The sequence below is a fragment of the Saccopteryx bilineata genome, chromosome 10, assembly GCF_036850765.1.
Source record: "Saccopteryx bilineata isolate mSacBil1 chromosome 10, mSacBil1_pri_phased_curated, whole genome shotgun sequence".
NCBI classification, from domain to species: Eukaryota; Metazoa; Chordata; class Mammalia; order Chiroptera; family Emballonuridae; genus Saccopteryx; species Saccopteryx bilineata.
Genome location: NC_089499.1, coordinates 29,667,659 through 29,684,172, shown reverse-complemented (window position 1 = coordinate 29,684,172; position 16,514 = coordinate 29,667,659). Strand labels below are relative to the sequence as shown.

The 16,514-nt window shown below is 41.9% G+C and overlaps 1 protein-coding gene across 1 annotated transcript in view; it reads right to left on the bottom strand.

Annotated features, from left to right (window-relative positions):
* Positions 1-11,811, bottom strand: part of EFHB (EF-hand domain family member B) — a 65,691-nt gene extending 53,880 nt beyond the window's left edge. The window contains exon 1 of the mRNA XM_066245524.1: positions 10,876-11,811. Coding sequence (XP_066101621.1) covers positions 10,876-11,811 — 936 coding nt within the window. The remainder of the gene's footprint in view (positions 1-10,875) is intronic.
* Positions 11,812-16,514: the final 4,703 nt, after the last annotated feature.

Sequence of the window (16,514 nt, the reverse complement as noted above, 5' to 3'; positions counted from 1 at the left end):
CAAGTGGTGACTGTAAAGTGCATCATTCCGAAAATCCTTGGGCCTTTAAGACTCACAAGATTCTTAAAGAAAAACTGCAGGTTATGTGGCGTGCCAATGCTAGGGCACAGGTTACACGGCAGTTTTTTATTGAATGGGTAAATCTAGTCTTTGGTCCTGCAGTGAAGAAATATCTTCAAGAAAATAAACTCCCGATGAAAGCCTTACTAATCCTTGAAAATGCTCCAGCCCACCCACCTGGTCTTGAAGATGACATCCTCGATGAGTTCAAATTCATGAAAGTCCTCTACCTCCCACCCAACATGACTTCAATCTTGCTACCTATGGATCAGCAGGTCATTTCCAACTTTAAAAAGCTTTGCACAAAGCACTTGTTCCACCACTGCTTTGAGGTAACTGAGAATACAATTATAACCCTTTGAGAGTTTTGGAAAGATCACTACAGCATCGTGATATGTTTACGCATTATTGACTTGGCATGGCAAGAGGTTACAAAAAGAACTCGGCATGGAAAAAGTTATGGCCTGATGTTGTTGCAGACAGGGACTTCAAAGGATTTGAACCAGAGACAGAGACCGAGGTAAAAGCGTTGGAGGAGATTGTGTCCCTCAGAAAGTCGATGGGTCTGGAGGTAGATGAGGATGACATAAACGAGCTCATCAAGGAACATCAGGAGGAACTCACAACTGAGGAGTTGAAGGAGTTACAGATGATAGACATACGGAGCTTCTGCAAGAGATTAGTAGTGAGGAGGAGGTAGAGTCGGAGGAAGTGATTTCTACAAGTGAAATTAAACACATGCTGGCAATGTGTGGGAAGCTTTCAAGTTTCATTGAAAAGAAACACCCAGAAAAAGTTTCAACTGGTCGTGCTTCAGCACTTTTTAATGACAATTGTTTGTTACATTTCCATAACATTTTAAAAGGCAGGCAAAAGCAAACCTCTTTGGATAGATTTTTATTCAAAAGTCTTGCAAGTGAAAATGCCGAAAGTGCAGCCCAAAAGGCAAAAACAGGTGAGATTAAATGAAAAATACGTAATGTTAGGCTTAGGTTAAGTTTAAAGTTAAGAAAGTGCATTTTTTTACAATTAAGTTTTTGTAGTTTCATTTTAAGTAAAGAAAGTGTTTTAGTTTTGTTTAAAGTAAAGAAAATGCAGTTTTGTTTACAGTTAATGTTAAGAAAGTGCAGGTTTTTTTGTTTTTTGTTTGTTTGTTTGTTTGTTGTTGTTGTTTTGTATTTTTCTGAAGCTGGAAACGGGGAGAGACAGACAGACTCCCGCATGCGCCCAACCGGGATCCACCAGGCACGCCCACCAGGGGCAACGCTCTGCCCACCAGGGGGCGATGCTCTGCCCCTCCGGGTCTAGCGCCTGGGGCAGAGGCCAAGGAGCCATCCCCAGTGCCCAGGCCATCTTTGCTCCAATGGAGCCTTGGCTGTGGGAGGGGAAGAGAGAGACAGAGATGAAGGAGGGGATGGGGGTGGAGAAGCAAATGGGCGCTTCTCCTATGTGCCCTGGTTGGGAATTGAACCCGGTTCCCCCGCACGCCAGGCCAACGCTCTACCACTGAGCCAACCGGCCAGCGCCAAGAAAGTGCAGTTTTAGTTTACGTGTCTACAGTGCCTGCATCCCTTCCTCCCTCCCTCCTCCTCCGCCATTCACCTCCGTTAGCCGCACTGTCTGTCACCAAGGTAAGAATACAGTACTAAATAACACTTTTTTCTTTTGTTTCATATATTTTGTTATGCATTGGTAAAGTATACCTGTGTGTTTCTTAATTTAAAACATGTCTTTTTTCACAATTTAGGATGGTTTGGGGATGTTTCATAGGGCTGGAATGGATTAAATCTATTTCAGTTATTTTAAATGGGAAAAATTTGTTTGATATATGGGTTGACTGACTTATGAGCTCAGTTACAGAACAAATTAAATTCGTGTCTCAAGGTACCACTGTATAGTGGTCTGTGAGGTTGCTGGTTGCCTTCCTACCTGGGAGGGGCCGTTGTCTTGCTAATGTTTACTGGAAGGGAGATTCTGCCCCAAGAACAAGGAGAGGTGCAGGAAGATTTCTTTTTTCTCTGCTCCCTGATCCCTTGCCCACCATGGGAAAAGCAGGTTTCCCTTGGCTTTTCTTGTGGCTTGCCTGTCTTGATGAGACACCAGTAAACAGAATGGCCAGCCGTCCTCCAACTCTGCCTTTCTCTACCATCTGCCTGAATTTAATGAGAACCTGCATGTGAATGGCCACGATGGCGGCAGCCGCCCCTGGCCTTACATAAAGTTAGGTAATATATGTATGTACACAGCTCCCCTACACACTAGCACCTATTTCAATTCTATAACATTCTGTTTAGTTAATACATGTAGATACATAGATATGGATTTTGACATGAACACAGACACAGATACAGACACAGACATAAACATAGCATGAGTTTCCACTAATACCTCCAATTACTACCCAACACAGAATTAACTTCTATCCTCCGTCTGATAATTGTAAGGGGTTTTTTCTGTCAGTGAGAAACCTGGCTATTCAATATATTTACTTATCTGCTCAGGTTTCTGTATGTAACCAAATTCCCACTGCACTGACCACCTCCTTACTCAGTTCCTAACCACATGAATGCCATCTTATGTGGCCACCTCCCCATTAACTCCCAATATTAAAGCTTTCAGTGACCTATTTTACTTCTCGCATGATTGGTTTCCAAGATTTAAGTCAACTTAAAAAGGTTGATACAAGATCAGTTTTAGTTTCTGAAGACCCACCAACCCATAATCTTTTTTTTTTTTTTACTGTGTCAGAGAGAGAGTCAGAGAGAGGGATAGAGAGGGACAGACAGACAAGAACGGAGAGAGATGAGAAGCATCAATCATTAGATTTTTGTTGCAACACCTTAGTTGTTCATTGATTGCTTTCTCATATGTGCCTTGACCATGGGGCTACAGCAGACCAAGTAACCCCTTGCTCAAGCCAGCGACCTTGGGTCCAAGCTGGTGAGCTTTGCTCAAACCAGATGAGCCCATGCTCAAGCTGGCGACCTTGGGGTCTCAAACCTGGGTCCTCTGCATCCCACTCCGACACTCTACCCACTGTGCCACCACCCTGTCAGACGCACCAACCCATAATCTTAATGGTACCTTCCACTTTCCAAACTCAGTACGGGCTAATATTATGGTCCCATCTTCCCAAGGGGTCTGGCCAAGATCAGTGTTTTATACCCACTGATATTCCCAATTCTGAATATCTCAGAGAAAAAATTGGGTGTGATAGCATCAATTTCTTTCTGCCCAGAAGGCCCTATACCTATTATTCACATGAAACCACCCACTTCTCAGAATTCTGCATAAATTGGCTTTTTGCTAATTCAGCCAAAATAAAATTTTGCACCTATCTTTTTTCAGTACCAGGACTTGCATAATTAGCAAGTTCTAACAAGATTTACAAATGGGTGACTCCTTTGCTTTGACCCATTGCCCAAATAGCTATGAGGGTCCCTTAATGTAGAACAGGGGAAAAAAATAAGGCATCCATTTGCATGACTTTAACCACATTATAAAATCATTTGTCTATTGTTCTCAATTCTCTAGACTCTAAATTCTTTGAAAGAAGACACCATTTCATTTTTTTGTCTTGGTAGCCATAGTGCCTAACGTACTGTTTAGTCATTGTAGACACTATCATTTATTAATCTTTCTTTGAAACTTTCTTTCCTTTTTCCTCTTTGTACTTCAAGGCTCAATACCATTTACCAATGTTCTTTGTAAAGTTCAGGTGTTTTGTCTGAATAACCCAGGGTTTCTGCCAGAGTCAATACATTAATGGAGATCAAGGGACAATCTCAGGATTTCTTGAAGAAATGACCATTATGGAGATTTTGATGTCTAACAATAGTGCTTTCCAAGAACCAAGGGTTCTTTCAAGGGCTAGCAGCAGGCTTTCACACAGAAAGAACATCTTTTAGTTCTTAAAGAATACTCTAAAAATCTTCCCTCAGGTCACTGTTTCTTGGAAATTCTTCCTGAATACAGGTCCTTGCTGCTATACCAATGAATGGTGTACTAAAATGACTAGAATAAGGACTAATGAGGTCTCATAAATCCATCAGAGCAGACCTTCACTTGCAGCTCAGTACCAGCTTGGGGCAGTAACTTCAAACCACAGGATGAATGTCGGTACAGAGAGATGTATCTGCTTCCCTTTCCCCAACACTGGAAAAGCCTCCCATTGAGATGAGCTCCCCAATACAATGAATATACCCTTAAGCAAAGCAATTGTTCCTAGGGATTGATTTTAGTAGGCTCTTCACACTGGGGATTTCCATTTGAATTCTCCTCACAATCATGCTTGAAACTGGGCTTTGACCTCACCTAAATGCACTTCCTCTTCTAAACCAGATGAACTGAAGGGCATCAAATACTTTACCAACTCATCCTTTGGTCAGAATGTTGGAGGCTCTCCTGCCTTTCTCCTTTCAGCTGGGAGTTCTATGAAGTCTGCACGTAGCAGGTAATACAATAACATACAAATTGTTACAATCATAAATAAAATTGAAAAGATGGAAGGCTTCCCAGTTCTTTTTATATATTAGCAGTACCCTAACACCAAACTCAGAGAAACATAGCACATAGAGGGAAACTGTGGTCCAATCTTACAAAATCCTAGTAAAATAAGAGGCAAATGGAATCCAGAAATATATTATAATAATAGTGTATCACAACCAAGTAAGGCTCAGCCCAGAAATATGAAGATGGTTCGCTATTAGAAAGTTAACCATTTCACTCTGGAAAAGATGTATTTCCACAAATGGGAAAACTTTTTGTCTGGCCTTGGTGGCACAGTGGATAAAGCATAGACCTAGAATGCTGAAGTCACTGGTTCAAAGCCCTCGGCTTGCCCGGTCAGAAAACATACAACAAGCAGTCAATGAACAACTAGAGTGAAGTAACTATGAGTTGGTACTTTTTGAACCACTACTTCCCCCCCCCCCCCCCCGGTCTCTCCTCTCTCTCTGTAAAATCAATAAAATAAGATAATAAAGAAAAACAAATTTTTTCATAGATCAAGATCTATTCTTGATTTTAAAACATTATTAGCTAACTGGGAGTAAATATAGGTGTCAACTTAATATATCTGAAATTTTCAGCAAAAATAATACTCAATAGTGAAGAATTAGAATCATTCTGGATAAGTCAGGAAAGAGACCTTACTTTCAATATATTATTGACCATAGGCAATGAGATGATTGATACACAAAATAGAAATGAGAGGCACATTTACTAAAGAAGAAAAGACAGAAGTGTCAATGTTATTGTTTACCTAGAAAATCCAAAAGAAATAATGATAAGCAATTAAGATTATTGGAGAATAAAGGGGGGCTCTATGGAAGGTAACCTCACAGGGTGATCTGATCATAAATTCTAAACTGGGCCAGTCATGGTGGGTAGTCATGTCCCAGGCCTATAACTTCTTTTAAGCTAGCCCTGTCCATTGTTCTAGTGTATCTAGGTTAACACACTTTTTTTTTAGATTTTATTTATTCTCTTTTCAGAGACAGAAGAGAGGGTGGTGGTGGAGAGAAGTGGGGAGGAACAGGAAGCATCAATTTCCATACATGCCTTGACCAGGCAAGCCCAGGGTTTCAAAACAGCAACCTCAGCATTCCAGGTCAACGCTTTATCCACTGCGTCACCACAGGTCAGGCTAGGTCAGGGGTCAGGAACCTAGGGCTCGCAAGCCAGATGTGGCTCTTTTGATGGCTGCATCTAGCTCGCAGACAAATCTTTAATTAAAAAAATGTTAAAAATATAAAACATTCTCATGTATTATAATCCATTCATTTCCTACCGCTCATGTTCATGGTTGCGGGTAGCTGGAGCCAATCATGGCTGTCCTCTGGGACAACACCAAATTTTTATTGGATAATGTGTAAAGTACACGGGTTGTTGTGAGGTCAGGAAGTAAACTTCCCTCTTTTTAATCAATCAGTCAGCTAGCTAATTGCAGAAACCCTTTTGACAAAGAAGATGGCTAAAAGAAAAAAAAGGCGAGGAGTATTGTACTTTTCAGCAGGAATGGACAGAGGAATTCGCCTTTGTGGAGAGAGCAGGTTCTGCAATGTATCTAATATACAATGATAAAATTGCATTGATAAAACAGTCAAATATAAAGCGGCACTTCGACACATGCCATACTACATTTGCATTGAAATATCTAGCGGGGGACAGCAGGAAGAAAGCATGTCAAGAGCTACAGTGCAGAATGCAAGCTAGTCAGTAGCAACTCCATGTTTGGACCTAACAAGGTGACTGGAATTCGGCTAACTTTGCTGATGCTTTAGCAATTATGAGAAACGGAAAGCCATTCACAGATGGGGAGAATGCCAAAACATTCATGCTTGATGTTGCCAGTGAACTTTTTGAAGACTTTTCAGATAAAGACAAGATAATCAAATGAATAAAAGATATGCCTCTGTCGGCAAAAACTGTTCACGATCGTACCATCATGATGGCAAATCAAATTGAGGCAACACAAGTGAAGGACATAAACGCAGCACCATTCTTTTCTCTCGCTTCGGATGACTCAACAGACGCAAGCCATTTATCCCAGTTCAGCCTGATTGCAAGGTATGCTGTCGGTGACACACTATGTGAGGAAAGTCTTGCTGGTTTGCCTATGAAAGAGACAACAAGAGGGGAGAATTTATTCAAGTCTTTCACTGAGTTCACTAAAGAAAAATATCTACCGATGGATACTTATTTCGGTGTGTACTGATGGTGCTCCGTGCATGCTGGGGAAAAAGAGGATTTGTAGCGCTTCTTCGTGAACATGAAAAGAGACCCATCCTAAGTTTTCACTGCATCCTACATCAGGAGGTGCTTTGTGCTCAGATATGTGGCGAGCAGCTTGGTGAGGTGATGTTGCTGGTCATTCGGGTGGTCAACTTTATTGTTGCCTGAGCTTTAAATGATCGCCAGTTTAAAACACTGCTGGATGAAGTTGGGAATAATTATCCTGGTCTGCTTCTGCACAACAATGTGTGTTGGTTGTCAAGAGGGAAGGTGCTCAGCCATTTTGCGGCTTGTCTGAGCGAAATCCGGATTTTTCTTGAAATGAAAAACATCGAGCATCCTGAGTTAGCTAACACTGAGTAGCTCCTGAAGTTCTACTATCTCGTGGACATGACTGAACATCTGAACCAGCTCAATGTGAAAATGCAAGGCATTGGAAATACAGTCTTATCCCTTCAACAAGCAGTGTTTGTATTTGAAAACAAGCTGGAACTCTTCACCACCAACATTGAAATAGGTTGTTTACTACACATTGAAAAACTAGGAGAGCCTGACCAGGCAGTGGCGCAATAGATGGAGCATCAGACTGGGATGTGGAGGACCCAGGTTCAAGACCCCGAGGTCACCACCTTAAGCGCAGGCTCATCTGGCTTGAGCAGAAAAGCTCACCAAGTTGGACCCAAGGTTGCTGGCTTGAGCAAGGGGTTACTCCATCTGCTGAAGGCCCGCTGTCAAGGCACATATGTGAAAGCAATCAATGAACTAAGGTGTCACAACGAAATGCTGATGATTGATGCTTCTCATCTCTCTCCATTCCTGTCTGTCCCTATCTATTCCTCTCTCTGACTCTCCCTCAGTCCCTGAAAAAAAAAACAAAAAAAAAACAAAAAAAAAACTGGGAGAGTTTAAAGATGCATGCATAGCAAGTGACCCTGCTCAATATCTTGATCTCCAGCAGCTAGCAGGCTTCACATCTAATCTCCTGCAGTCATTCAAAGCGTGCTTTGGAGAATTTTGTGAGTGCACTCATCTTTTTAAGTTCATCACCCATCCACACGACTGAGTGTGCAGTAGACAGCGCCGACCTGAGTTACATCCCTGGTGGATCCGTCAGAGATTTTGAGCCACAAGCTGCCAACCTGAAGACCTCAGACATGTAGGTGAATAAGTTTAAGTCACTGAATGAAGATCTGAAAAGACTTGCACAACAGCAAGCAGAGTTGGCGAGCAAACACAAATGGGGGAAAATGAAAAAACTTCAACCCGTGGACCAGCCGATTGTCAAAACTCGGAACACTCTTCCCGTCACATACCACACACTGCAGCTTATGAGTATTGCTGTACTGACAATGTTTGGCTCTACGTATGCATGTGAGCAGTCTTTCTCACATCTAAAGAACGTTAATACCAACCTACTATCACGATTAACACATGGAAGTCTCAACGTCTGCATGAAACTTAACTTCACCACGTATCAACCAGACTACAAAGCCATCAGCAAAACCATGCAGCACCAGAAGTCGCATTAATGGTAAGAAGTACTTTATTCATCACTGGTTAGCAACAGCATAAGAACGTTATTAAAAGGAATTCAGAGACTTATTGTACTTTAAAAGTGTTGGTCTTACATAAAATGCACACATTTACTTGTATTTAGTGTTAAACATATTGTATGGCTCTCACGGAATTACATTTTAAAATATGTGGCGTTCATGGCTCTCTCAGCCAAAAAGGTTCCCGACCCCTGCTGTAATCCAATCTCCCCCTTGCTCTTTCCCACCTCCACCTAATATCCTCCTTAATTTCAAATGCATAAAAGAAGCTGCAAACTGTAATTTTTATGAGCATATGTTGAGAGTTTGACTAAAATAAACTCTTAAGAAAATTCTTTACAGGTTTGGACATTTCTTATGTGGACAAGACTAATAGGAGTTCAGCAAGATTACCTGATACAAGAAGAAGAAAAATAAAAATAAGCATCTGTAGCAATTTTCAATCTCATTATATCAAATGAATGTAAATTAAAACAATGTATAACAGATCATTATCAGTTTTTAAAATTTAGTGCTACAATATTTTAGGAAGGCATTTGGCAACAAGAACTAGAAAAATATCCATCTCTTGACTGCTACTGAAACTCTATCCTTAGGACATAAGAAGAAATACACATAAAGATGTTCATAGACTCTGAATTCCCCTTACATTATGCCATTCTATTAATGTTGCTAATTTCCTTACTGTCCAAAGCTAATTAATCTTTACCCTACTTATCCTATCAGAGATGTTTTAGCAGTGCTAATCACTCTCTCCTTGACTCCCTTCCTTGTTCTATCACATTGAAAAGGTGGGTGTGAGCCCTGTCCAGATGGCTCGGTTGGCTGGAGCATCGTCCTGAAGCACAGAAGTTGCCAGTTCGATTCCTGGTCAGGACACATACGGGAACAGATAGATGTTTCTGTCTCACTCCTACTCTCTCCCTTCCTCCCTGTAAAAATCAATAAAGTAAACATAAAAAAAGAAAAAAGAAAAGGTGGATGTGAGAGATAGAAAGAAGCAGAGGTTTTAGAATTGCCCATGTTGGAAACCCATAGCTGTTATCTGCCTGTGTGTGTCAGGTCTGAATCCACAGACTGCAGAACCAATCCAGAAAAGAGAAAAGGTGGAGTGGTCAGATGAGAAGAGAGTGGCTGGAACAATCTCATAAGAAGACCAGAAAGCAAAGTGGGTCAAAGGCTAAAGAACACCTTGAGTCCCTAAAGGAACAAGAAATTCTGTAGACGCAGACAAAATTCTGCAGAATTCCTGTGACTACTTCAGCTGAATTGTGTTCTCAAATCCCAATGTGGCCTGACCTGTGGTGGCGCAGTGGGATAAAGCGTCGACCTGGAACACTGAGGTTACCGGTTTGTGCCTGGGCTTGCCTGGTCAAGGCACATATGGGAGTTGATGCTTCCTGCTCCTCCCCCTTCTATCTGTCTCTTTCTTTCTCTCTCACTCCTCTCTCTAAAAATCAATAAATAAAATATTTTTAAAAATCCCAATGTGCAGAATCTTTTATTCCCAGAATATCTTAAGCAGGTTTCCTTTATGTTCTCAGACTCATCTCTTTCTTCTCTGACTGTTTTTCTCCCATTTAATCATCCAAGCCTTCCTTCCATTATCACATAAATATTTACTGAATGACCACTATATGCCAGGCATTGTGATGTGCCATCAAGCAACATAAAAGTAAGATCCACCCTTGTTTCTGTATCCATGTTTTCCCCTGCATTTTGGACCTTTAAATTTCCTCCACAAATTTATCTTCAGCTCTTAATACCATGATGGTTAAACAGAACTGCTTATATCTCCCAAACACAAAAAGCTTTGATCTTGCTCTATACTTTTCCTTGCCCAAGATACTCTAACTCTTTTTTCCACCTGAGAAATACTGACACCTTTCAAGATCAGCTCAAATATTACTTGCTCTGTGAAGCCTTTCCCATCTCCTCCAAACAGAGCTGTTCAATCTTTCCACTGTGCTCTGTGCTTAGAGGTGTACTTCTATTAGGGAAGAATCACATCTGTTTTCTACTCATTTTGAAATATATAATATTTGTTTAGTGTCTCCAAATATTGGAATGACTGCCTAGGAATCATGTGTTTTTCATTTTCTATTGCCCTGTATCCAGCATAGTTACGGCCATAGGTCTTTGCTGAAATACTGTAATGAATAACTCACAGAATAAATAATGAATGGAAAAAGAAACATGAATATTAGAATACAACATGTATCTCTGTGAGAGGACTGAGAAATGCAAACTGAAGAATGAAATGAAGGTCAAAGGAGAAAACAGGAAGAAATCATGAGGAACCTCTGGTGTGCAGAGTCAACAAAGCTGAGATCCAGAAAGGAAGGCAGAGATCCAGAGATCACACAAAGTAACAGCTAGAAAGAGTCCAGAGGGACAAGGTCTATCAGAATCTCAATGAAACCTTTGCGATTTGACCCCACCAACCTAAACAAGTCTATCAGTTTATCATCTCTATAAAAATAAGGCTAATCCTAGTTCCCAGGGAAAATACTAGGAAAAGACTTACACTTGGCCAGCAAGGCATTCGATCAAAAAATTTTCCAGAGTAAATGGGTCTGATGTGATCTGGAGGTTCCACTCCCGGTTCAAGGTTTTCAACCTCCTTTTGCTCTTCAGGTTGTTGGGCAAACTGGCACTCAGGAGGTTCTATCACCAAGCCCATTTGGGGCTCTGTATTCTTCATCTCATCAGGCTCCTCTGGTTGGTGCAGCCCCATGTCCACCTCCACAGGAGGCTGCGTCTCTGCACTGGGCTTCATCACCACACAGGCCGGCTCTTCTTCCAGTTTCTGGCTAGGTTCCACACCCAAAGCTGGCTCTTTCTCCCCTGCAGCCCCTAACCCTTCAGGGGCACCAGCCACCGGACTGCTCCTGCTTCCTAGATCCCGTGGACTTTCACACACCTTGCCCAGAGGAGGCCGTATTTTCCATCCAGAACACCCTGTTAGAAGACACTCATTTTCTAAACCCACTCTTCCTGGCAACACACCCAGAGAAGGCTTTGTTTCCTGTGAGGTTGAGACCATATTGACTCCTAAATTACTCCTCTCCGTGAGTGTCCTAGGAATATGCTGCCTTTTTAATCTCAGTTCAAGCCCCTTGTTCAATGGAGATTTTGTTTCTGATGATGCCATCCTCTCTTCATACTTATTACTAACCAAAGGGCTCTTCCTACACGAGTAATCTTTTCCTAATCCCACTCTGAGCCCCAGCTCCGTGGGAAATTTTGTTCCCATGAGGACCCTCCTATCTCTTAAATCATCATTCTTTCCTTCTTGATTTAATCCGAGCTCCAGGCTCAGGGGAGATTTCCTCTCAGACACCCTCATTCCTCCAACAGTACTCCTCTCTAAGGGGAAACCAGTACCTGGCTGGAGGGAGGTTCCCAATTCCTTCCGGGGCTCCATCCCTTTGGGGGACGCCACTCTCACGAAGGAGCACATCTTCACTCCCCACTGCTTCCTGCCTACCACTTAACACCTAGCGGACCTCACAGAGGAAAAGGAACTGGAGGTCTGTTTACCCCGTTGCCTGGGGAACAGGGGCGTGGCTTGGCGAGCAATTCTTTCTTTGGAGCATCCTCTCCCATTTCTCTCCCCCTTCCTCCTGTCTAGGTTTCTCACCTTCTGTCTTTCTCTACCTCCCTTCCTCTTATTTTCTCCCCTCTCCGCTTCTTTACTGGATTTGGGAGGCAAGAAAACTTAAAGGATGTGATCTTGGACACTAGAGCAAATGCTCACCAACTTCTCTTTGGTTTTCCAAGCAATTCGGTCCCTTCAGAATGGGATCTGCTCTGGGCTTCCTTCTGGCTGTTGGCCTATTCATTTTACTGGTGATCACGGAATAAATAACTTCCTGGTGATGACACTAATTTTAAGTCCTTCCTTGTGCGAGTATGTGGACACAGCATTTAATTCTTTTAGCTCTAAAGAACTACATTAAGTTATTAAATTATTATATTTAAGTTATATTTGGCAGGTATGGTGTAGAAATATCTTGAAGACTTTCAGAAAACTTACACTTTAATTACTAGGCTTTAAATGGTATTTAAATATATTAAAGTTTGAGATGTATTACATTACACAATAATGCATATTGAATTTTTTAAATATTGTGGCAAACTCAAACTTTGGTGTTTTTTTGGGGGGGTTGTTTGTTTGTTTATTTTTTACAGGGACAGAGAGGGTCAGAGAGAAAGATAGACAGGGATAGACAGACAGGAACGGAGAGAGATGATAAGCATCAATTATCAATTTTTCATTGCAACACCTTAGTTCATTGATTGCTTTCTCATATGTGCCTTGACCACGGGCCTTCAGCAGACCGAGTAACGCCTTGCTCGAGCCAGCGACCTTGAGTCCAAGCTGGTGAGCTTTTTGCTCAAGTCACAAGACCGCACTCAAGCTGGTGACCTTGGGGTCTCGAACCTGGGTCCTCCGCATCCCAGTCCGATGCTCTATCCACTGCGCCACCACCTGGTCAGGCAAACTTTGTTTTTAAGTATGGAATTTTCTTTAAATTGGGTTTACACTATCAGAATTTAATTAAAGTTATTTGGTGAATATTTATCATGTTCTTCACATTCAGGGTACATAAACCATCTATCTTAGAATTTGAATGGAATTTATATGGTTCCAGTCTTTTTAAGAACTCTATGAAGAATTTGTAAAACCAGCACAAAATTTAAAAAGTGATTGGGAAAACTACTTAACATTTGCAAAAAACATTTACCATAACTTCCTATATCAGTGGTCGGCAAATTCATTAGTCAACAGAGCCAAATATCAACAGTACAACAACTGAAATTTCTTTTGAGAGTCACGTTTTTAAAATTTAAACTATATAGGTAGGTACATTGTTATTAACTTAATTAGGGTACTCCTAAGCTGGAGTACCCTTTGTGGAAGAGCCACACTCAAGGGGCCAAAGAGCCTCATGTGGCTCGTGAGACGCGGTTTGCTGACCACTGTCCTATATAGTTGATATAAATATTCTTCTCCCCCTAAGCACTTTAAATGATTTGATAATCTGTAAATCAAGGTATGTTCATATAAGTGTTCACTCAATTCTTTTTTTTTCCACTCAATTCTTTTGTTCACAAATATCTATTGAGTCTCTACTTTGTGTCAATGATGGGAATAAAATGGAATAAATATAAGCCAATCCATAGTTACAAAATTTATATTCTAGTAGGGATAGATAATCATCAAGTAAACCAAGAACTAAGATCATTTCACATACTGATAAGTTATAAAGAAAACAGAAGGCTTTTCTAGAGGGAAGCTACTTTATTTTTCTTTTTTAAATTAGTTTCTTATTTTTTTCAATTACAATTGACATACAGTATTACTTTATTTTCAGGTGTACAACCCAGTACTTAGACATTATGTAACTTACTAAGTGAGCATTCTGATAAGTCTCATACCCATCTGACACCATACATAGTTATTAGAACATTACTGACTATTTATTTTGAGAGAAACTACTTTAGAATTAGTAGGCTTAGAAGTCAACTGAAGTCAATTGGGCAATAAATAGGTGACATCTGAGCTTGCACGATGCTCTGCAAAGATACAATGTTTTAAAAATTACTAGCTCAAGTTTCCATAGCCTTTTTCTCACTGCCTTGCCACCACCTACAATCACTTGTACAATAGAAGTATCCTCAGCTGCTGTCTATGCGAGTTGGCATCCTGGCCAAGGTGAGACCTACAGTGATGGGTGGTAATGGTGCTTCAGGTGGAGAGAACAAGGTGAAGATGTCAAGAGAACATGCAGGCAGCATTCTGGGAATAGGACATAGTAGACCAGGATGATTAAGGCCCCAAATAAGAATTTGGGAGAGGTAGGCTACTGAAATAGAATAAAAGAAAAGCGGGTTGGGTCCAGAGTTGAAGAACGTGGACTGTATTTGGCAAGTAATAAGATACCCTTGAACACTTTTTTAAGTGTGACTGGCCAAAGTGTAAAACACTGGATTGATAAGGCAAGAGTGAGCATTAATTCATATATATAAAAGCTATCATGGCTCAGGCATTGGAATTAGATCTCATTTGGGGGATTAAAGAATTTTGGTGATAGCCTGACCAGGCGGTGGCGCAGTGGATAGAGCGTCAGGCTGGAATGCAGAGAACCCAGGTTCCAGACCCTGAGGTCACCAGCTTGAGCACAGGCTCATCTGGCTTGAGCAAAAAGCTCACCATCTTGGACCCAAGGTCGCTGGCTTGAGCAAGGGGTTACTTGGTCTGCTGTAGCCCCATGGTCAAGGCACATATGAGAAAGCAATCAATGAACAACTAAGGTGTCATAACGAAAAACTGATGGTTGATGCTTCTCGTCTCTCTCCGTTCCTGTCTGTCTATCCCTATCTATCCCTCTCTCTGACTCTCTCTCTCTGTCTCTGTTAAAAAATAAATAAATAAATAAATAAAAGAATTTTGGTGATAGACTACTGAACAATAGTTCATGAGGGAAAGAAGGAAAAATTGAAGATGATTCTATTCTTCCAAGTCCAGGAGACTGGGAGGCTGCTAATAACAGTCATCAGTCATTGTCCTGGCCAAGTAGCTCAGTTGGTTAGAGCATCATCCCCAAATGCCAAGGTTGTGGGTCGTGGGTTCCATCCCTGGTCAGGGCACACACAAGAATTAACCAATGAATGCATAAATAACAAATTGATGCTTCTCTCTCTTCCTTCTTTTCTCTCTAAAAGTCAATAAATTAAAAAAAGAAAAAAAACCCTGCCATTGAACAGAAGCAGGTTTGTAGTGGAGTAGGTTTGATTTTGGACATATTGTTGACATGTCAAAATTGATGTGATACATCCTATTTCCTGATTCTTCTCGGAATTGTCTAAGAGGTATTACCATGACTAACACATTACATTGGAACAACCCCTTGGGGATAAAATGCCACATATACCATTTACCTATGACACATTACACTCTCCTGGTTAGTAACTGGGGAGTGATCTGAAAGACTGGCTGTTCAAGGGTTCAAATCAACTTTATTGCTTAATGTTGCTGAGCACCCACGGGATATCTTATTCCAAGTACACAGCCTAGACAATCAATATCGATGTCCTCACAACAAAGCTATAAATGGTATACTGCAAACCGAAAAGTGGCCATTATCCTGAGTGAAAATCAATTTAATAGTCTCCCAAGTTATAAAACAAAATATTTGTTTTGTTTTGCTTCTGATGCCTGGCCAGATACTGCCTATCTTGTGAGATTTAACAAAAGCAGACTGTCTTATGTAGATCCGCTGTGGGGGGTAATGAATGGTGTCTTTCACTAGAATTCTGCTTAAGAACTCAGGTTCTGGGGCCGGACAGCAAGTTAAGAGTATAATTTCATCACCAACTCGGTGTTGATTTTAGACGTTACACAATCTCTATGCCTCAAATTCTTAACCTGTAAAACAGGTACGCCTCATTCATTCATTCCACAACCATGACTGAACTCCTGGATGCTGAGCACTGCGCGAGACTTGACAGCTGAGAGGACCACTTCGGGTAGGTCCCGCAAAGCGTTTAGTACAGTAAGGACTAAACCCACGAAGGACTCTGAACAAAGAGAGCTATTACTTTAGGACTTTTCCCTCTGCACCGAAAAGTCAACTCTCAATAAAAGCAAGTTATGATTTTAAGATTTCCCCACCTAAAGAAAACTTTTGAGATATCCCCAGGGATATATTGGGGGGCTCTCTCCTGCTAGACAGTCCCTAGTCGGGTTGCCAGGGTTGAGGTGCTGCAGAGGGTAAGGGGGGCTGTGAGTTAATGTCCACAGAGGGAACTCGCCGCCTCACATAGGCAGGCAGCAACAAACCCCACTTCTGTCCGCTCCCCCGAAAGCAGGGCAGTAACGTAGTCTCGCCCTCCCACGGCGGCCGCAGCGAGCCGAAGACCGCCGCCCAGATAACAATGGCGCCAGTAAGGGCGGGGCCCCGCGCGCCTCCGGGGAGGGAGGTGATGGAATTGCGGGGACCACGTGACCGCCCCGCCCCGCCCCGAGACCAGCGCCTGCTGGGAGGGCTTTGAGGGGGGAGTGGGGGAGCGGATGAAGCGCTCGGACTGGCGGCGACGGAAGTGACGAAAGGACGTAATTCGCTACGTGCCGCGACGTGGCGGCGAGGCCGGCGCCGG